The sequence below is a fragment of the Haliotis rufescens genome, unplaced genomic scaffold (assembly GCF_023055435.1).
Source record: "Haliotis rufescens isolate VD_foot unplaced genomic scaffold, xgHalRufe1.0.p SCAF_13, whole genome shotgun sequence".
In the NCBI taxonomy this organism is placed as follows: Eukaryota; Metazoa; Mollusca; class Gastropoda; order Lepetellida; family Haliotidae; genus Haliotis; species Haliotis rufescens.
In genome coordinates this window covers 6,780,216-6,804,058 of record NW_025963813.1, presented here as the reverse complement: position 1 = coordinate 6,804,058, position 23,843 = coordinate 6,780,216, and the positions used below count along the sequence as shown (strand labels likewise).

Below are 23,843 nucleotides of genomic sequence, written 5' to 3'. Positions count from 1 at the left end.
CTTGCGTTTCCAGGGCAAGCAGCTCCAACATGGGTGTTGGGAGTGACCGAGCAGGGAGTCCGACGTCCACACTTATATCAGAGAGACTCTCCGCCAACAGCGCCTCCACATTGACCGGACAGAACCAATCTGTGAGTGTCTTGTCTTTCTCTACATACCTAATCTCGTTCAAATCAGATCTCTGACTCAGATTTGATACCTCTCTCTCTCAGATTTGATACCTCTCTCTGTCCCAGATTTGATACTCTCTCCGTCAAGATCTGAAAAAATGTCCATATCAGCCAATCATCATGTCGATTTCTAAATTCTCATTACAAGTAAGCAAAGCAGTAACGAACATAAACGGGAAGTTCTGAATGGAAAATAATAATGGCCACCTTGTCTTGTGGTTATTTTACACCCAAATAAGGTTTGATTTTAATCAGATTTTCTGAATACCCTGCATGGGATGTCTGAGTCTTTACTGCAATCATTTCCAGAACATTTACATTTCTAACCTTGTTTGTTATCAGCTTTTTTAAATACTTTAATTCATGTTGTAGGCCTCCAGGTTTAGCTCTTTACTTTATGAACTAGTGGCTCCTTACATTTGTTTACAAGGAGCCAGGGGAAAATTAAAGGAGCCAAACTTCAATGTCATAATCAGTAAAGCATGGTACTGTAATGCATATGTAATTTATTAGAAACCACCTAAATCATAATAAAAGCCCAGGGGCCACAAAGCATCTTAGCGCTACGACTGCTGTAAGTCTTTGTTACAGCAGAGCTACAGATAAGCAGCATATTTGAGTAAAATACCCCCCAAAATATTTCAAACCCAATTACTTTCAATTAACTTGCATACAGAAATGCATGCATTAATTGAAAAATTCAAATGTATAAAAACAGCATGCGTAAATACCCAATGAAGCTTTTTCAGCATGCATACAAAGGAGCTAATTTACGAAACACAAATACGAGCTAATTTACTTTCCGAGTCAAGCCTATATATTTGGAACAGTTATCATGGTTATATACATCTAAAACATTATTTCATTTTTTTAAAATATAAAAATGTTCACTTTTTGGGGAAAAAACCGAATAGAGTTATGAATAGATGAGGGGACCTGATCAGTATTTGTTCCTGTATCTTATATCTATCTCTTATTTTATGAGTTTAGTAATATCAGGGTCCCAGCTCGATGTTTTCCAAGTGCCTGAACACTTCCCTTGGTGTACAAGATGCAAGATGATCACATTGTTTCAGTTTGAACCGACCCATGATGGTGTGCAACATTTCTGTGAGAAACATCTGAGTAAAATCAAGAACTTCATCAGCAGCCTCAAAGCCAGGATCCCCTTGCCAACAAAGTGCAGTGTTGTCAGTAAGTAATTATTCAAATTATTCACTATACTTTACCCATGCTTTTTTCATATTAAATAAGATAACATTTGTATTACAGGGGCTTACCTGTCCAATTGATTTAGAGGGACAACATTTTGTAGTTGTTGTTTTTTAATCTAATAAGGGCGGTTGCATTGCCTGGTAGTTAAAACATTAATGCCAAAGTCTCAGTTCTAATCCCAGTGTGGGTATAACATGTACCAATTGACCTAACATGTCTGGAATATTATTGGTTATGGTGTCTTTAGTGGGTGTATACAGTGTTATATTAGGTTAGCAGAAGAATATTTTGCGAGTCGTGAGCATCACAATTAATTATATTAAAACACAAAACAGTGTCGAATAATGATTTTCTGTACCAGAATTTTTATGTGAAATATGTGAGGTGGGTGTTGGAAAATCCAAAATGGCTATTACTGACTGTATACGTTGTCATATTAGGTCAGTTACAACCATCTTGGATTTTTTCTGACAGTAAACGGGCTCATGTTGGGTCAGTAGTTCTGCTCTCTGATTGGTCAATCTCACTTTGAGGCATAATAATGCTAATAGTGGGGCATCAAACCAAACCCACTCCCTCTGTTTTAGAGTTAGAGTGGTAATGTAGAATTACCTGCTTGTAACACATAATAAGTCAGCTGCTACTTTCAGAGTCAACAGTCAGACCGTGAATTTATCACCTTTTAGATCAGTTCAATTTCTAGGACATGAAGTTATTGTTATCAAACATGTATTTTTGACATTTGCTAATGGCATTAGGGAATGTCCCATAAAAAGTTCATAAATTCATGAAAATGCCCTATCGAAGATTGAGTGAGTGAGTGAGTGAATTGGGTTTAACGCCACTTTTAACAGTATTCCAGTTATATCACGGCGTGTCAGCTTAATGTGGGAGGAAAGCCCGAAGTGATTCAGGTCTTAGACATTTACCACTTCGATGAAACCCACGAGCACAGGTATGGTGCTGACAAACCTAGAAACATAATCGGGGCGAACCGGGATTGGAACCCACAATCATAGGTTTCTGGCGTGCCCAAGGGACACAACTCTGCACAGCGAATCGCGGCGCCTTAGACGACTGGGCCAACCGTGCACCCCTATCGAAGATTGATATAATCATGAAAATGTTGCATTGAAAGTTGACATTAATATGAGAATTCCCTATTGCCATCTGTCTCTGGCAAACGGACTGCATGCTGTATATCATGATTCTAGATGGCCGACGGCGGTACCTGCGCCTCCACTTTCAGTGTTGTAGTCAGTCGGAGCAGTGCCTGTATTTCAACAGCTACTTCACACTCAACACACGCCTGCCCAAAACATGGATACACCTCATGTTTTTATCTGTACAGGTAAGCTTCATATATATATCCAGTTTCATAAATACTCCTTATAGAATATTGCTCTCTGACTGTCCGAAAAATCAATACACATCCTTTTCTTATGTCATGACATCATGATGTGTGAGGTAAATTGGTGTCAATTGCTTGTCAGGTCACAACTGACTCGGTTCGCATTTTGAGTGGGTGAGGTTTTATGCCGCTTTTAGCAATATTCCAGCAATATCATGGCGGGGACACCAGAAATGGGCTTCACACATTGTACCCATGTCGGGAATCGAACCCGGGTCTTCGGGGTGACGAGCTAACGCTTTAACCAGTAGGCTCCCCGACCGCCCCGTTCGCATTTTGAGTTAACTTAGAAGTTCTATGGCTGCCATTTGATTGATGCAATTGTCACACACAAATATTTCCTTGGAAGTAAGTCTTTGTAACTTATAAACTCACAGTGTTACCTGGGGGGCCCAGTCGTCTAAGGCGCGCGATTTGCTGTGCAGAGTTGCGTCCCTTGGGCACGCCAGAAACCTATGATTGTGGGTTCGAATCCTGATTTGCCCTGTTTATGTTGCTAGGTTTGTCAGCACCATACCCGTGCTCGTGGCTTTTACCAAAGTGGTAAACGTCTGAGACCTGCAACACTTTGGGCTTTCCCTCCCATATTAAGCTGACACGCTGTGATATGACTGGAATACTTTTAAAAGCAGCGTTTAACCCAACTCACTCGCTCAGTGTTACCCTGGGTTAAAATAAGCAACCCATGCTTGTTAGAACAGGTGACTAACAGGGTCGGTTTGTCAGGCTCTCTGACTTGGTTGATGCATGTCTTTGTATGCCTATTTCATAGGACCCGTGAAGATCCGGGGTAGAATAGGTCTTCAGCAACCCATGCTTGCCTTAAAAAGCGACTATGCTTGTCTTAAAAGGCGACTAACGGAATTGGGTGGTCAGGTTTGCTGACTTGGTTGATGCATGTCATCGATCCCAATTGCGTGGATGGATGCTCATGATATCAATCACTGGATTGTCTGGTCCAGCCTCGATTATTTTACAGACCGCCGTCATATAGCTGGAATATTGCTGAGTGCGGCGTAAAACAACAAACCAACCTATGCATAGATCAATGCTCATAATGGCAGTCACTATATTGTCTGGTCCAGACTCTATTGTACCTGCGTGTGTATGGTCTTCAGGCACAGTCCTCCTCAGCTCTGAGTCAGCGAGACACCAACGTGAGCTGCCTGAAGCGCTGCTGGGATGCTCTGAAGGGGGAGCGGGGCAACAGCAGCTTCCTGACCCTCATGACCTCCACCTTCCCTGCACATAAGGTGAGCTACAGAATAACAGTTTTATCTCAGATGGTGTTAACAATGAGATAAACTGCTCTGATAAATTTGGTATCAAAACCCAATGATTATGCATGAGGTCACCTATTAAACGAACAGCATGGTTGGGTAAAATTTGGCCCAAATCAGGTCCTTGGTTTGTCTGCACTATGAGTTGATGTGCACTGATGGGACATTGTACCCTAATCTCATTATGGTCAGTGTTTGAAATAATTTTAAAACCCATCAACTTTTCAAGACAGACCCATTAATGTTGCCTGCCCATCTTAAAAGTTACAAGCCCGCATTCAGACATTATAAATATTAGCAAATTGCATAAAATATGAAACAAATTGTGTCTTGATAAGGTTGAAATAATGCAAACAATTAACTGAGAATCTATGAGGAGTTATAATAAAACTGAATACATAAGGAGTCTTAAAATTATCTGCCGGACAGTCAGGCATGTAAAGGAAAATCTCATGCAGCCGACAGAAAGGTTACCAGCCAGGGTCAGGCAGGCAGGGTCAAATGGTAAAGAAATAAGCCAAATTGTTATAGAAAGTGGGCATCTTATGGCCACAAGAACCCACTCATTCTTTATGTAGACTGGGCAGCCAAAATTTCGGTCAGGGTTTTGCCTGATGCAATCTCCTATTGAGGTGTTCTCAGGTCTTCACTCCGAGAGGTATTGTATTGGAGTAAAACATCTTATCTTATTATCCCCCACCCAACAAAGTTGGTGGGGGATATAGAAACTGTCTCCGTCCGTCCTTACATCCGTCTGTTCGTCCGTCTGTAGTCTGTCCGTCACGTTTCGTTTCCGGAGCATAACTCATAAACCGTTCAATATTTTTTCATCAAACTTTGCAGGTCTGTCAAGTAGATGCTGAACTGGTGCCTTTTGCTATTTAGAAATTTTAGAAAAAAATTTTTTTTATGTTTCCATGGCAAAAAGATGGACTTAGGTTCCAAACTCTTCTTTTTTTTACAATTTCCATGACAAGTTCCTCCTCGGTTAAAAAAGGTTAGGGTTTGTTTAGATTTAATCATGTCATAAATTCTGCAACAGGGGCGGGGGATATAGCCACGTTAGTGGCAAACTTTTGTTGAGATTGAAACCCTGTGGTAACTATGGGTTGGATTTGAGGCCCAGCAACCTATGCTGGTAGTAAGACGTGACTTCATGGATCGGGGGGTCAGACTGGAGACTTGGTTGGTTGCAGGTCATTGTGCCCAGATGGCATGGATCGTTGCTCACAATATCAATCACTGGATTGTCGACTCCTGACTAGATTATTTACAGGCCGCCACCATACAGTTCAATACAGCTGAATGAGGCATTCAGCAACAGCCACACACATAATGAGATTGCTTCTTTGAACTGTGTGAACTTGGATCATTGCTCAAACGATCATGTGTAATTCTGATTTGAACAATCTTTTGTTCTTCATTGTTGTGTAGGATCAAGATACTCTGCTACATGAACTCCACGATGAGCGCTACTTCGATGTGTTTGAGTTGAGCGTGACGCAGGAGAACTGGGCATGCTTCATGTGCAACCACCCAGAAAAAGTGTCCGGCTTGCTACAGGATGGCCTGCCTGTCATAGCGGTGAGTCACATTCGCTCTCCTACCCAGAGATTGTTCAAAATATCAATCACTTCACTATTTACTGACCACTCTCATACAGCTGATATATGGCTGAGTGTGGTGTTAAACAACAGACATCCATTTCAATTTTTAAAAGTCTACACATTTTGATAAGCATATGACAAGAAATGGTTGAATTCACTGAGAATATATGAAATGAAAAAACTAGTTCCATTTGGGTAATTCCTTTGTTTCCATGTCCTCTACACAGCTTTTTTTGGGGGGGGGAAGTGCACTGTACAGAAGAAAATATTGTAGTCAAACATTCCAGAGTACCCTTTTGTTTATGTCTTTTACTGTTTCAATGTTTTGATGATGACATGTTTTATTATCATTGTTAAATGCGAGATTGTAGAATTGTGTAAAGAAAATTAATTCTAAATCACTTGATATAAAAATGAGGCAAAGATAATCATGAAAACATATGCATCAGCTGTTTTAAGCATATAAGGCTGGTTAACTGGTCTGTTGACATGGAAGATTTTTGTGTCTGCTTTTGATACAATTGGAGAACATGAAGATACCAAGAAGTTGAGTTCTGTTATTTACAACAGTGTCAAAGCTTGGTACAACCATGGTGACCACCACTAGCTGATTCAAATTAGAAGAAAAGAAACATTTATCAGGATTTTACTCATCAAGGATTACATTTATATAGGGCGGCACTCTCCCAGGTCGACTGAACACCACCTCTACCCCAGAAAAGGCCGCCAGCCCACACCAGTGTTCTGAAATCCAACCTGAGAACCAATTTCTTTTTTAGCCTAACGCTAATATCAATCAGCCTATTGCCAGAGAAATAGAGTGTGTTATCAAAGCTCAGTGCTGTGTAACTACTTCTGTGTAAGAGGGCTAGACAGTGAAGTTCAAATTCAATTCAACTTCAAAGACAAACTATGTGAACCCAGGTCTCCTTGTAGATAATTTATTGTCTCCTGAATACTTTGTCAGGGCCAGCTGAAGGAGAAGAAGGGCCGCTGGAAGTTCCTGAAACGCTGGAAGACGCGGTACTTCACCCTCTCCGGGGGCAACTTCACCTACAGCAAGAGTGATTCGGTCAGTAACACACACAGGCCCAGAGTATACTTTGTGTTAAGTTAATGGAACTGTTGGGCATTGCAATGCTCCAAGATAGAACATTCATTCTTGCCGACTTGGAAATATTGTGGAAATTTAGTTACATGTGTTTTTGTTGATATTTTTAGCCTCAGTATTGTTAGAAGTATTATACTGGGAATATTTGAAAAGCAATGTTGACTGCAACTTCTGCGTAGTGGCTGACTGTTGATTACATATATAATATTATCCAGGTGAGCTACAGTACCATGGCGCTGTCTTTTCATCTTCTCAGAAAACAATGGTCAACATGCATGGAACTTGCATGGAGGATCCGTAACATTGTGTGTTTCTTAATTTATTCTCATTCATGCTTTTGAAAAAGGAAAATATTTTTGTCCTTTTATGTTTGCATCGATGTGCGAGACATGGTCTGTAGCGAGTTAGGAGTGGGTCTGAACACACATAGGATGTTTCTGTCTGTTTTGATACCATGTCTAACTTGTTAACGCCGCCATGAAGATCCGGATTAGAATTGATCTTCAGCAACCTGTGCTTGTTGTATGAGGCGACCAATGGGATCGGGTGGGTGGTTAGGCTCTCTGACTTAGTTGATGCAAGTCATCATATCCCAAATGTGTAGTTCGATGTTCATAATGGCAATCACTGGCTTGTCTGGTCCAGTTTCGATCCTTTACAGACCTCTGTCATCCGGCTGGAATATTGCTGAGCACAGTGATTTCTGTAATCAATGAATTTTTTACTTATCCTGCATTACTACTTAATGCAGTCATCCCTCAGGCTTATGAGATCACCAAACTTGATCCACCGAGAGTGAATAATCCTCACGAGATCAGGGCATTAGCCTCTACCATGGCGTTACATAGTAACAGTTCTATTAAAACGATCATGGAAAGATGTTTTTGATCCGACACAGTTTTCTCTTGTTATTACCTGCGTGATGTGGCCCTCAAAGACGTCGGGTTGGTTTAGGGGATTGATGTCAAAGTTCAAATCAGAGTCTTTTTGGCATTGATGCAGATTTCAAGTTTTCAATGTAATGGAATAGGTTTTTTTCACTTATTTGTGTTCATTTTCTTTCAGTGTAAAGAAATGTTACCAGTCAGCAAGATTCAGAGTGTGAAAGCAGTCCGGAAGGGAATCCGGGATATTCCTCGTGCATTTGAGATCTTCACAGCAGATCAGACTTATGTGTTCAAGGCCAAAGGCCAGCAGAACGTGGAACAGTGGGTGCAGTGTCTCCACATCGCAGTGGCCAGGACACAGAACAGGGACATACGACCACGTTCTGTGATGAGCGACACCAAGCTGTAGGAGGGCCGTGGTCCAGCATATGAAGATGAGCAACAACCCTAGAATCTTGTCACCATTATGCCCCCAGATATACATACTTCCCGCCTGTGATCTATGATGTAGTTCACTCTGAGACTGTCATAAGACCACTGCTTTTGTACACAGCTGGGACCTGTTTCACAAAGTGATCACAGTGCTAGGACTTTCTTAACTCCTATACTATAACATAGACTTACGACAATCTTTACTCCTATAACTTAAAGTAGACCTATGACTATATTTACTCATGAACTTTAACATGACTTATGACTAATTTTTACAGGTATATTTTAACATAGACTTCTAACAAACTTTACTCCTATATTTTACATAGACTTACGACAATCTTTACTCCTATACTTTAACATGGACTTCCGACTATTTTTACTACTATGCTTTATCATAGACTTCTGACAATCTTTACTCAAACCTATACTTTAACAAAGACTTACGACTATTTATACTCCTATAAGTTAACAAAGACTTCCGACAATCTTTACTCCTATATGTTACATAGACTTCCGACAATCTTTACTCCTATATGTTACATAGACTTACGACAATCTTTACTCCTATATGTTACATAGACTTCCGACAATCTTTACTCCTATATGTTACATAGACTTACGACAATCTTTACTCCTATATGTTACATAGACTTACGACAATCTTTACTCCTATATGTTACATAGACTTACGACAATCTTTACTCCTATATGTTACATAGACTTACGACAATCTTTACTCCTATATGTTACATAGACTTACGACAATCTTTACTCCTATATGTTACATAGACTTACGACAATCTTTAATCTCATATGTTACATAGACTTACAACTATTTTTATGACTATACTTTAACATAGACTTACAACAGCCATTGCACTAGAAGTCCATTATATACCATTACGTTGATTTACTTACGACAGTTGTAGCACGTCAATAGGTTTGTGAAATGGGTCCTGCATCACAGTGGTATGATTGCCTTATGAAACAGGGACTAGGACAATCTTAAAATGTTTTTCTGTCACAGAACACATTGAGAAATCAATTCTTACAGATGTTAAACAGATCAGTCTCATCGTATTGTGAGGCTTGTGATAGCTCTTGTTATCTTGTTTGAAGAGATCTGGTGCTGAAATCAATAGTTTGAATATTCTAAACAGGGTACACGATGACTTCTGAGAGCATGACACTGCTCTCCATACAAATCCTACTTGAGATGTTTTACGACCAAGCAGCACACATATGGTGGCACAGGTGAGGTTAGGTGAAATGGGATTTGGTCAAATGGGATTTGGTCAAATGGAGTTTAGCAACAGTTCATGATGATTGCACTGATATAGCGACGTGCATACATGTGTGAGAATGGCTGCTTATATTAATCCAGACTAATGCCCGCTATATAGTGCCAGCCCACTGAGATACCTTGTTTAGCATGGATACTCCTCCACACAGACACATCATACTGACTCCGAGCCAACCATGCCTTGTGTTATCTGCTTAATGCCGTGCGCCAGGCAGGGTAACAACAAGTAACATCTTTTAACGTCCTTTGGTATGACATGGCAGGGGATTCAACCTCCGACCTTCCATTGTCGGGGCAACAAATGTAGTGCAACACAGACTCACATGTTTTTGACAGCACCTCTGGGAACAGCAAAGATGGTCGTCGTGTACAGTACATTTGCAAATTACCTATCCACGTGTCTCACCTGTTGCAAAAATAATCCGGTCCGGTCAAAATTTAAGAATGTCCGGACAATATTTTTAAATGTCCGGACAGAAAAATTAAATGCCCAGTAAGCAATATTTTAAACCTGAACATTTGAGGTTCCCAATCGGACACGTTCGGCACATATGACCGTTTCCAGACCCCTGCTGTTCTCAGGCCACCACAAATGCGACTTCTATGCAATACTTTCTTCGGTTGTGTACAATTACCTGACTAAAAATATTTGCATTGATGACCTGTGCCATTCACCAAGCAGTGGTTGTGCTATTGTAACTACCATGTCAAACATATGCTTGCAGCAGTCATGGTGCTGAGACTGATTCATGAAACATGCATGGCTGGAGTTACAAGTGACCCACCTGCAATTTGTATGAACACATGCTGCTGTCGTATGAGGTCAGGATGAAAAGCACTGACATACACACTACTCAAATTTGTGTTGTAATTTTAAGTATAACAATGTAATCCAATTATTTATTACCAATCAACTTGTTTTCTGTGAAATAACAGTGGTGATGAAGGTGAATGTCAAGAATTGATGAGGAAAACAAATGTATTTAGTGTTATATCACAGAGTTCGTCTGTGTATTATCACAAGCATCTTCCCGAGGCAAAGGGAGTTAACTGACCATTAAAGTCCAGTTTCCACCCTTGCTGAACTAGGCTGGAATTCCTGGGCTCGATCGTAGCGCCACCAGTGGTTATTACGCATTACGTCCCTTCTATGCCTCTCCTATGGACCAATCAAATTCCACCTCTAGTATCACTTGCCTTTGCTTCAAACAAAATGGCGGTTAAGTCAAGACGATCTGATCGATAATCAACATCTATATGGTGATAAAACGAGTCTTACATCCCGAAGTGAATCAAATCACGCGAGCACCTTGATTAAAAACATGAAAAGATTTTGAAAATATCTGTTGACAATGAGCTGGCAGTGCACATGCTTTGTAAATCATGCAATCGACCGAAATCTGCACAACGGTTTACGAACCGGATTTTGATTTCATTGCGCGATTGCGATTGGACTATGCATAGACTTGTTAGTCCAGCCAAAATCTAACTCCATAATACCAGCCTAGTTTGGCAAGGGTGGAAACTGGACTTTCACAGTCAGTTAACTCTCTTGCCTCGGGAAGATGTATCACCAGAGCATCCTATATAGTGAAGGAACCCATGTAGTGGAACTGTCTCAATCGACTCGCAGTAGTCCCACATTCTTGTATTTCTGAGGAGTCCAGTAACTGATGCTGACCTCGAGGCTGAATCAGAAAGACAACTTATCACAGGTTTTTGAAACTGTTGTCACAGTGGCAGCTTCTTATTTCAGAGTGGAAAAACAATACTACATTGTAGTTGTCCTGCAGGGGAAATGCATTCTAGTTTTTGGCTGGTGACAAATTCAAAGAACTAGAGGTTCAGGGGAGGTCACTAGCTCAATAGGTGTATGGGAAACTCTCTCAACCAGTTTTCGCTTCTGTTGAACAAAAGTACTCGTTCTCATAAAGCACTGTGGTTGTTTCTGACTGCTGACTGCTGACACTTTCAGTACAAGGCTGGACTGAGTTGCTGTCATCCAGTGATGTTTTCGTGGATACACCCAGAGCTGCAGATAAGCTTCGTATTTGCGTAAAATACCCCCCAAAAACATTTCAAAACCCAATTACTCTCAATTAACTTGCATACAGAAATGCATGCATTAAATGAAAAACTCAATTGTTTGAAACCAGCACACGTAAATACCCAATGAAGCTTTTTCAGCATGCGTACAATGGAGCTAATTTCCGAAACACAATTACGAGCAAATTTACTTTCCGAGTCCAGCCTATATTTCCAACTGTCATATTTTTTTTGAAATCTCAAAATGCTTACTCATTTTTGGAAAAACCCAATAGAGTGATGAATAGATGAGTGAAAAAATATTGGTTACCCAATGAAAAATGTAATAACCCAATTAAAATAGAAACCTTTGAGTAAAAACTCAATTGCTCTAAAAGTTATCTGGAGCTCAGTACACCTGATAACAGAGAGTTGGTTTTGTTTGCAAATTCATGTTAACTACCTGTACGTGTATTTGTTGAACTAGTTTCCTGGTACTCCAGGTTGTCATAAAGCATTGGCTTACCATTGATGGTACTCCAGTTTGTCATAAAGCATCGGCTTACCATTGTTGGTACTCCAGTTTGTCATAAAGCATTGGCTTACCATTGTTGGTACTCCAGTTTGTCATAAAGCATCGGCTTACCATTGTTGGTACTCCAGTTTGTCATAAAGCATTGGCTTACCATTGTTGGTACTCCAGTTTGTCATAAAGCATTGGCTTACCATTGTTGGTACTCCAGTTTGTCATGAAGCATTGGCTTACCATTGTTGGTACTCCAGTTCGTCATAAAGCATTGGCTTACCATTGTTGGTACTCCAGTTTGTCATGAAGCATTGGCTTACCATTGTCGGTACTCCAGTTTGTCATGAAGCATTGGCTTACCATTGTTGGTACTCCAGTTTGTCATGAAGCATTGGCTTACCATTGTTGGTACTCCAGTTCGTCATAAAGCATTGGCTTACCATTGTTACCATGATTATATAGCTATGTATTATCAGAGTTTATGGTCTTAGGACAACATTTATTTATTTATTCTTGAATATTGAGGTAGACTTTGTACAAGGATATCATTTATGTCCTTTGTATGGTGTAGATTACTAGTAGAATATTCTAGATTATTATTTTTATGATTATTTACACATGACTGTACCCAAAGTATCTTAACTTACAGATTCCTATTCAATCCTCGCTTATAGTGAGTTAGTGGCAAGAATATGTGAAGAGATGTATGTAAAGTTCCTGTGTGGTGATCCTGTATGTAGAGATCTTGTTACAGAGCTTGCCTGTGTGGTGATCCTGTGTGTAGAGATCCTGAGTGTAGAGATCCTGTATTTTTTAGACCTATATGTGAGAGATCTTTCATGTAGAGATCTTGTGTACAGAGCTTGCCTGTGTGGAGATCCTGAGTGTAGAGATCCTGTATTTTTTAGACCTATATGTGAGAGATCTTTCATGTAGAGATCTTGTGTACAGAGCTTGCCTGTGTGGAGATCCTGAGTGTAGAGATCCTGTATTTTTTAGACCTATATGTGAGAGATCTTTCATGTAGAGATCTTGTGTACAGAGCTTGCCTGTGTGGAGATCCTGGGTGTGGAGATCTTGAACGTAGAGATCTTGTAAGTAGAGATCTTGTGTACAGAGCTTGCCTGTGTGGAGAACCTGTGTGTTGAGATATTGTACGTAGAGATCCTGTATGTAGAGATCTTGTGTACAGAGCTTGCCTGTGTGGTGATCCTGTGCGTAGAGGTCTTGTATGTAGAGATCCTGTATGTAGAGATCTTGTACGTAGAGATCCTGTGTGTTAAGAGGTCTTCCAAGTGGAGGTCCTGTATGAAGTAACCTCAGAGGCAATGGAAGTCTGTATGTCAGATAAACCTTATTCATGATTGTATTGTGAGATGGAGATCTATAATCTAGAACAATGTAACTATTTGATGGTTTGGGGTATAGATTTGTCCTAATTGTAGAAGCACAAGTGTAAAATATACCAGAATCCATTATGTTCTAGTGATGTTTGTCCCTTAATCGTACACAACATTATCTTGATTAGTCTGTTGTTTCACTACTTGGGTTATATTTTCAAATATCCGATCTTGCTATGAAGATTGTTTTCAGATAATGAGCAATTTACGAGAATGACTTTTATCATTATATCAAGTGTAAACATTGTGTTTTTGATTGGTCGATTTTAGATTAGAAATTTGAATTTGAAAATCTTCTGAAGCTTGTGAAGGTGCTTCTGGGCTAGAGAGGTAGTTTGGAAGTAAGTCTGATCATTTCGTAAAACAGCTGGTGATTCTGTAATCAATTTGTTGTGACTTTGTGATTTGTCATTGTCTAGAATGAGAGGTGTCCGGTTTAACAAGGTGCATAAAAACAGGGTGTTTCTGTATCTGTAGAGAATATGTCCACTGTGTGACAGGAGTTGAACAGAACCGTCCATTATACTCTAGACAGAACTCTTCACCAGGGTCAGTCACGGTTGAACCTGTGTGGAGCTTCTTGTGTTCTGATTTCAAGATGGTTGTTTCAGATCGTTGTCACATTTCAAAGTTTGAATCTCGGTGTACATTTTATGTTCTATGGTTGTGAATTTTCTGTTAATTTTGTTAATTTTTTGTTTTGTTTTATTCAAGCTTGTGAGGTAACAAGTTAATCATCATCTATCAGGGGCAATCGTGAATGCATTGCCGCCCTTATTGAGGACATATTTTTTCTGTAATGTTCATCACTCTAAATACTGATGTCGGTTTATATGCTTGTGTTATCTATCCTCAGTTAGGGCTGATATTACATAGAACTCAATTTGGATATATGACTGAACATTTCACAGGATTATAGAACCAGAAGGCTTAAGTGCAGGTAAATTGTAAGTTTTCATTCCAATGTATTTTCTGGTCCAAGGCCAGGTCTCTTTTCCCCTGCTGGCTCCCACACCTGAAGCAATTCATAGCATAAAACTTACCTACTTTATCATTTATCAAAATAAACCCCCCAAAAAGACAGAACCTCCCTGGAAACTGACAGATTGGTCCTATGCCCCACTGAAAATGTAGTCTCTCGGACATTCCGGCCCCAGCAGCCTGTGCTGGTCATAAGAGCTGACCAAACTAATCAGATGGTTGGTGACGTGGTTGACAGCATGTCTTCGTACCCCAACGGTGTGGAATGTTGCTCATGATATCAGTCACCGGATTGTCTGGTCTCGACTCGATTATTTACAGGCTCTCGTCATATGGCTGGAATATAACCGAGTGCTGCGTTAAACAACAAACATGTTAAATTATTGGTCCCTTTGTTAATTTTTAGATTACAAAGTCCATATCCTTTTACTTCTGGTTTGGGGATTCTGGGATGATATCCTGAACTTCGTTTTACATACATGATTCCATTTACTGTGTTTACATCAGCTTTGTATTTATGCAGATTGTGTGATAACATGTTGATTTATTTTTTCTTAACTTGCGCTCAAATCTTTGTCAGGTCATGTAACATATCACCACGGCAACATTATCACTATATTTCATATATTTGTATACATTTCATATATCGTTGCCATGGATACATAAGTGTGATTGAATGAAGAGACTGTTGAAACAGGTATCTGTGGTAATCTCAACTTTCTATCCTGTTACATCCTCAATGACTTCATTTGGTTAATGTTTGGGAATTCCTATTGATCTATTTTACCAGTTCTATTTTCTTTGAATGACGTGTCATAGACAACGCAACATATTTTAAACCTAATAACATACAGGGTGCCGTTGTACAAAGCAATCTTAGCGCTAAGGTGATTGTAACTCCCATGCCTTAACCTTGGCTTACAACATTTGTAGCACTAAGGTTTTGTACAATGGCACCAGGTGAAAGATACTTTTAAGTCAGGCCTCAAAGTTTAATTTAAAGTCAAAGTAGCCATATGGCTACGAGTATTTGTTTTCAGGTAGCCAGTGGTAAAATCAAGAAGTCAAGCCAATATTGTAGGTAGCCAAAGGCATTTGAAATTATCTTTTATCAAATAACTATTATATGTACAAGTCAAAGCACTAGTCTTGGAATTGTATATAAGTGGAAACTGTACTTGAGTTTTGTTACTTGTGACTCGAACAATGATGCAATTTATGTTAGTAGATTATATAGGTACATCCTGCCTTATCTAATAAACTATCAACTAAAACAAAATACTAATTACATTAATATTTATGCATTTCGGTTCATTGTTGACTTTAGGAGGAAACATTTGTGAGTAAAATTAGTAGCAGACATATTTTTGTGTCTACATATGTGTAGCATTAGAATTTAGTCGCCACAAGATGTTTTTCAAGGTAGTCATTTGGCTACCTCTAAATTTTAGACAGTAGACAAATTGAAATTTAGGTCGCATTGGCGACCGTTTTAGTCGCAACTTTGAGGCCTGTAAGTACCCTATGTCAAAGATATTTATGCATGACAACTCACCCAATCAAATGTTGGTAATAAAATTGAAACTTACAAGTATACTTTCCACCTACTGTTTCAGAGATTTACCGGTAATAGGTATCAATGAACAGTCCTAGTTGGACAATACAAACAAATCCCTCCATCAGTAAACCTATATATTTGTTACCCTGTCCATATTGAACTTACAACAGATATTCTTACTTCTTTATTCTAAATATTGTACATTTTAAAAACCTTTTTGCCTGGAGCTGTTTTGGTTCCATGTTGAGACGTGTTCCATACATTATCCAAAATGCTTGATAGGATAACTGGCTATGGTTGCTTGACCGATTGCAAGTTTATGTATCAAGATGTAAATGTAGAAACTGTGCCTTGACATGTAATGCCCTCCAGAGTGTTTGTGAAGGTTACAGCAATACACTGTAAAACCTTGTCAACTCAAGTATCTCGGTGTACTGTTGAAGACTTGTTTAAAGACAAGTCAGATTCATTTTTAGCGCAATGGCTGATATTAGGCGCTTTGCTTGGTTTGGAAAATGGATAAATCAATTTATTATTATCTAGACTTGAAATTCTATGTCTGTCTCTAAATATAAAATCTATATTCACACAGATGAAATAACCCACCCTTCATGACGGAACTACTATCAGCCTGCCTGGTTATAGGGACCGACCAATGTATCGTCTGGTCCAAGGCCAGGTCTCTTTTCCCCTGCTGGCTCCCGCACCTGAAGCAATTCATTGCATAAAACTTACTTACTTTTTGGTTGGAATAACATGTTTTCAAGAAAAAATGGTCCCAAAAAGACAGAACCTCCCTGGAAACTAACAGATTGGTCCCATGCCCCACTGAAAATGTAGTCTCTCGGACATTCCGGCCCCAGCAGCCTGTGCTGGTTATAAGAGCTGACCAAACTAATCAGATGGTTGGTGACGTGGTTGACAGCATGTCTTCGTACCCCAACGGTGTGGAATGTTGCTCATGATATCAGTCACCAGATTGTCTGGTCTCGACTCAATTATTTACAGGCTGTCGTCATATGGCTGGAATATAACCGAGTGCTTACACAACATACAACTTGGTCCCTAGGTTTATTTCTTGATGAAACTACTTTCAGTCTGCCTAATTGACACTATCGTTTTCAGACATCTTATAACCTGAAAGTGGTGGCATTTTTATTTTTGAGAATATAAATTTTGTTAGCTCAGTTGTTGAGATAAGCATGTAATAGAAAAGCCAGTTGTCCTCTGTGTACGACCTATGAGGGCATGGAGCTGATATAATTCTTTCTCAATAATTCTCACTGCGCACAAAAGTTTGCTTTTGTTCCAGTGTTTCTTTGTTTGCGAAATGTCAGGGTGCAGGACTCTCTTAGTAAATTCACACAGGAAAAATAAACTTAAATTCCATGTAGCTTGTACATGTTGTAGGTTATTCTGTAAAACATTGATGTATCAATTTAATCCTGTGGACAAGGTTTTACAGTAACACAACAGACAGATTTGAATTTTATTCTTAGTGTATATATGTAACGCCTTCTGATCATATTTTCTCTGTGATTGTTAACTTTTGAAATATTTTACATCTTGTTAACACTTCGGTTTTCACCCAATCTATGCAGTGATTTGACTTACATGATTTGTCCACAACAATATGATAGGCCCCTGTCTATGCAGTCTTGATCATTCATATGAGAACCCATCCATTTGATACAGTTCATACAGCATCTAGGATGGGTGTGTATTGTGTACGTGTTTAACCTGTGTGTGTTTGATGTACATGGAGATTTCTTCGAAGAAACAGAACCAGAGACTGCCTACATACTGTGTGACATTACTGGCTGATCATTGTCCGAGTGTCCAGTAATTGGAGGAATTTAATATCAGGAGTGTCCTGATACGCCTTCCTCGTGTATTGATACAATACTTGAGTAACGATGCAATACCTGGGGTGATACTTACCTTGCCCATTAGTTCCTCCATGTTCTATGCCTGGCTAACAATTGGTCATTGCTGTCAGCCTGATTATGTTGTCAAATTTTGTAAATGTTACCTTTTTTTTAAATCTGTACAGGTTTAACAGATGAATCGACACATGGGTAGGCACATCTGGATGCATCGGAAATGATCATAGGCTTGTGTCCAGTATTCGCCTCACATATTCCCTTTGTTTGTCAGCACTATACTTGTCCTCTGGAGTGTCACCAAAGTGACTTCTAAGACCTGCATCACTTTAAGCTTTCCTCCCATCAGGGGGCACGGGTGGCCCAGTTGTGTAAGGCGCCGAGATTCGCTGTGCAGAGTTGCGTCCCTTGGGCACGCCAGAAACCTATGATTGTGGGTTCGAATCACAGTTCACCCAGATTATGTTTCTAGGTTTGTCAGCACCATGCCCGTGCTCATGGGTTTCACCAAAGTGGTAAACGTCTGAGACCTGCATCACTTTGGGCTTTCCTCCCACATTAAGCTGACATGCCGTGATATAACTGGGATACTGTTAAAAGCGGCGTTAAACCCAACTCACTCCTCCCATCAAGCTGACATCTGATGATATACCATTTTGGTGAAACAAACAAGCATGGAATATTGTTCTGAAAACTAAGGATCATAATAAAAATAATCATTACATGCCTCATTCTGACTTTCCAGTGGGGATACAAGCTGTTTTGTTGTATTGACTTGACCAGTTTTTACATGGCTGCTGGCATCACATATCATGTCTGTATATTTATGTTAAAGTGTCAAGGATTTGAATGTGTGTTTTCACAAAGTTTATCCATAGTAAGAGAAAAATGGCAAGCTTTGACTGACCCCTGTGTAAAATAATCACGCATGACATTAAAACATAGTTTGGGGTCCATAGATGAAGATGTTGTAACAGTGACCTCAAGGACCACGCTTGACAAGTTGCATCCTCGATTATCCAGGGTATTTTATCTGCACTGTATTATGATTAATACCCAGCAAACTTTCACCATCATAGCTCCGCCTGGAGTCTGGCTCATTAAAATTGATGTCCAGTCAAATTACAGTTCTTTCATGATTTAGCAATGACATCAATACTTGACTTTTGAATACCATCTCATTTACAACCGAAATGTCTTGTAGCTGAACAACTTCCCTCCTCTCACTTAACACTTGGGGTGGTTGGGTAGCCTGGAGGTTAAAGCATTCGCTCGTCATGCCGAAGACTCGGGTTTGAGTCACGACATGGGTACAATGTGTGAAGCCAATTTCTGGTGTCCCCCGCCGTGATTTTGCTGGAATATCTCTCTCTCTCTCTCACTCACTCACTCACTCACTCACTCACTCACTCCTATGGTGATGATAAGAGATGGAGCTGGTGACAAAGCTAAGGTTGTGAATGTGTCCGGGGTACATATCATTAGAATGGAGATATAATACCCCGGAGGACAGAGGATGCATTACATGTAGCTGCCTAATATTTCCAAAACAAATTTGATGGCATGTATTGTGCTTGGTTCAACTTAGTAATGTTTCATTCAAATAACACTCAGTTCTTCATATTGTTGTACAGTGTTGCCCTATGGCATAGTGTTAACTTGTTCATAGGAGATCTGTTGTCCATTGTAGTGTCTTACAACAATGAAAGCCTCTATCTGTTTATGCAATCATGCTAAGGAGAAGTAACAGGCTACTCTGACTAAATAGTAATAAGCTTGAATGAATAATCATGGTTAATATTTTTATAGTTCATAAACAATTAAGCCTTGTTAGTCCGGAAACCCTGCCATCTGGACAATGTTTGGGGGAATGTCTAATATATGCAATGGAAAATTACTCTGTACCAGTCACTCATTACATTCAGACATTCAATAGTCGGAAACATTCAGAGGGAACACTACCCTCCAGATTACCAAGTGTCATATGGAGGCTGTAGTGTCTGTGAAGACAGTGTTCAGAATTGAGCATGGTTGTCGAGTGGTCCTTGTCATATCCCTGATGTAAAGATGTAGAGATCCATCAGTTTAAATAAGGAGGAGTCAACCTCAAGGATCTCAGAACTCATCTTAATTGCAACACTATACTAGGGAAAATTTGACTGTAAGCATGGAAATTCTGTACTGTTTTGTCAGAGCCAAGCTTTACTATGTTGCTGAGAAAAGATTTGTTTTGTTCTGTTGGACCCAGTTTTGTGTTTGACATAGATTCTGTCGGAACCAGTTTTGTGTTTGACATAGATTCTGTCGGAACCAGTATTGTGTTTGACATAGATTCTGTCGGAACCAGTATTGTGTTTGACATAGATTCTGTCAGAACCAGTATTGTGTTAGACATAGATTCTACAAGAACCAGTATTGTGTTTGACATAGATTCTATCGTAACCAGTATTGTGCTTGACATAGATTCTGTCAGAACCAGTATTGTGTTTGACATAGATTCTGTCAGAACCAGTATTGTGTTTGACATAGATTCTGTCGGAACCAGTATAGTGTTTGACACAGATTCTACAAGAACCAGTATTGTCATCCAGTGTATAATATCTTCTTGGACCCATTCACTACCATTGCCTCCAGTTGAGTCGAAATAGGTAATGCTTAAATATAGATTACAATCATGATAGAAATTCTCATAGAGATGGTAATATGACCTATCGAATGGGTTCAGGGTATTTATCATGATAGAAGGGAGATATAATACCCTGGATCACCAAAGATGGTATTGTGTACGACAGTGATTCCGTCAGAATCTGCAACCGTGAAGGTCCTCCACTCACACTCGTTTACTTCATAAATTCCACATTGACTTGTTAACTGTTGATCATGTTTACATCGGAACTTTTTATATATTCTACTTGTGATATATGATAAATCATATCCGATATCTTGGTGATATCAACATTATTCTATGTGTTAATAAAATATGGAAAAAGCAATTCTTCTCTGTAATTTGTGTAGCACCCTGGCTATGGCCTTGTGTTTCTGTCAGATCTGGTTTTCAGCTTAAAGAAGTAGGGTTAGTGCCATGGGGTTTAGTCAGGTTCACGATTTTAGCATTTATATAGCAACGTGCATGTACATGCCTGCGTTCGCTTTTTCTACTCTGGACTAACCCTGTTTTCGTAGTGCTATGGGCAGCCCACCAACATTAGAGGAACAGACCAATCCTTTGCCTACATGGGACTATGCAAAGGCTGATTGGCTCAAATTTAGGGAGGAATGTACATCATTCAAATCACCAGGAATTGCATCGGATAATCCTGATCTTTTTTGCCACATTCTCACCTCAATAATTATTGTCGCAGCTGAATCAATTCCCCCCAAAAGCCGGCACAACCGGCAAAACTTCGGTACCATGGTGAAACAGGGAAATAACGAAAGCAAAAGAGTGAGAAAGAAAGCCCATATGTCTAAATGGGATGAATCAGTCTTCGCCCAAGTCTCAGCATCCAGGACAAAAGTAAGACACCTCATAGACGATTCTAAAATGGAGTCATGGCAAACCTGCAAATCTCTAAATGAAACCACAAATGCTGATTAAAAACAGTCTGGAGCAAAATACATGCAATCAGGGCTGAGCGTAAACCTACAAAAATTCCGAAGTTACCCCCATTCCCGTACAGAGAGTGAGTGTGAGTGAGAGTGAGTTAGTGAGTATGGTTTTACGCCGCTCTTAGCAGTATTCGAGCAATACCACGGCGGGGGACACCAGAAATGGGCTTCACACATTGTACCCATGTCGGGAATCGAACCCGAATCTACGGCGTGACGAGCGAACGCTTGAACCACTAGGCTACCCGACCGCCCCAACAGTCAAAGAAAAGGTTAACTTCAAACATGTGCAGAACTATGAAAGCCATGGCTACAAAAGAAAAATCACGCATCACCTTGAAACTTGCAACCACATCAAACCTGATCAAAGCGGCTTCGGGGAGAGACACTCGTGTTTAGATCATACACTAAGACTGGAAAATGAAGTAAATAAATGTCGATTAAACAGACTATACCTAGCCGCAGTATTTCTGGACTTCAGCAAAGCCTTCGACGTGGTATAGCATAGTGGACCCCTTACCAAACAAGCACAAACTGGAGAAGAATGGAACATGGCAAACTTCATAGACAGCTTCTTGCAAGACCTGTTGCTATCAGTTGAAATAGGGAACAATCATTCCAATGTCACCAGACAACAGCACGCCACAGGCAGCATTAAACGTTCTGTCACTCCAGTCAGCCATGGATGGAGTAGATCAATGATGCAATGAATGGGTGTTCACTCTTTCAAGTGAAAAAAAACTGTGGGAGTTCCATTCAAACGCAGGGAGAAAGATGCTATAATACCCTTTCTCTCCATAAAAGGCAAACCAATCAAATTTCTAGGCCTGATCCTAGATCAACACCTGACTTGGAGCAAACATATCGAATATGTTGAAAACAGATATAATAAAGACTCGAACTTATTGCGGACAATTTCAGGCACATCTAGCGGGAACTGACTTCATGACACCCTTCATATTAATTTTTAATCGGATTAAAACAAACGAATTCTGACTCTGCAAAAATTGGTAAGCAAGCCTCTTTATTAAAGGGATTTCTTTATTATGATATATTTATTGAGACCAATGCTTTAACTTTATAAATACCAGCCTTCAGAAACAATTTATGTAGCCTATGGCTCAGAAGAATGAAACTCACAAAGGTATAAACTACAGAAGTATCTGATTCTATATGCCTGTTTGTGTTCAGACATCTCAGGTCGTGAGATGGTGACATTTGAACAATGCATTGTGTTAGTTGTTTGGCACCGCACCCATCAGTCAAGGTGACCTTGGGTTAATGCGGCTTTTCGAGAGGTCAATTTCTATAAATCGGTGATGGAATTTAATTGGAGCATTTCAGACCTGTTTTTAAACACATTATGCCCTTTCTGATTTCAATTAAGTGTTTGTTTGTTGTTAAACGCCGCACTCAGCAATATTCCAGCTATATGACGGCGGTCTGTAAATAAATGAGTCTGGACAAGACAATCCAGTGATTGACATCATGAGCATCGATCTACGCAATTGGGATACGATGACATACATCAACCAAGTCAGCGAACCTAACCACCCAATCCCGTTAGTCGCTTCTTACGACAAGCATAGTCGCGACAAGCATTGACAAGCATAGTCGCAAGCGTGGGTTGCTAAGACCTATTCCATCCCGGATCTTGAAATGTAGCACACCTACCTATTGATGCAAGTACCTATATGCAATCATAAAGCGCGTGTGTAACCCAGAAGGTGAAATAAATCGTAATTTGCATGTGGTAAATTCAGAATCGGGAATGAGAACATGATACGTTTGAGTTTAAATACGTGTGTAATATAAAAATAGAAAACAGACATATGAAAACAAAACTAGTAACATGTTTTCATAACAATGTTTTTTGTTTGTTTGATAACGCCGCTCTCGACAGTATTCCAGCTATATGACGGATGTCCGTAAATAATCGAGTCTAAACCAGACAATCCAGTGATTAGCATCATGAGCATCGATCCACGCAATTGGGATACGATGACATGAATCAACCAAGTCAGAGAACCTGACCACCCGATCCCGTTAGTCCGGAAAGCATGTGTTGCTCGAGACCTATTTAACCCAGATCTTCACGAGTATCACAACAATGACTCCCTGAAACAGTTGTTATTGTTTTCAAGGAACAAGAAGTGTAAAGTTGACGCAGCCATAGTGGTATACATGATAAATGTTTAAATTTTTAAATGAATGGAATGACATAAAAAAAACCACTTTTTGTTGGCACATCATATGTCAGCAACATATGTTGCATTGTCAAGAACATTGAATGAATAATTATGGCAGTAACACTGGGCAGAATGGCATAAAAAAATGTTCTTGTATATCTGCAGTGGTAAAGTTATTAATTTTTTTCTTAATTAATCATTTCAAAGTAATAGTTACATTGATGTAATATTATTTTATAAAGAGTGAGTGAGT

At 39.7% G+C, this 23,843-nt stretch overlaps 1 protein-coding gene across 1 annotated transcript in view; it reads left to right on the top strand.

The window, feature by feature from the left end:
- LOC124119758 (ventricular zone-expressed PH domain-containing protein homolog 1-like) overlaps positions 1-8,745 on the top strand; it is a 28,569-nt gene extending 19,824 nt beyond the window's left edge. The window contains exons 9-15 of the mRNA XM_046482392.2: positions 14-131; positions 1,247-1,364; positions 2,600-2,736; positions 3,915-4,049; positions 5,511-5,660; positions 6,651-6,755; positions 7,860-8,745. Coding sequence (XP_046338348.1) covers positions 14-131; positions 1,247-1,364; positions 2,600-2,736; positions 3,915-4,049; positions 5,511-5,660; positions 6,651-6,755; positions 7,860-8,090 — 994 coding nt within the window. The 3' untranslated portion in view covers positions 8,091-8,745. The remainder of the gene's footprint in view (positions 1-13; positions 132-1,246; positions 1,365-2,599; positions 2,737-3,914; positions 4,050-5,510; positions 5,661-6,650; positions 6,756-7,859) is intronic.
- The last annotated feature ends 15,098 nt before the right edge of the window (positions 8,746-23,843 follow it).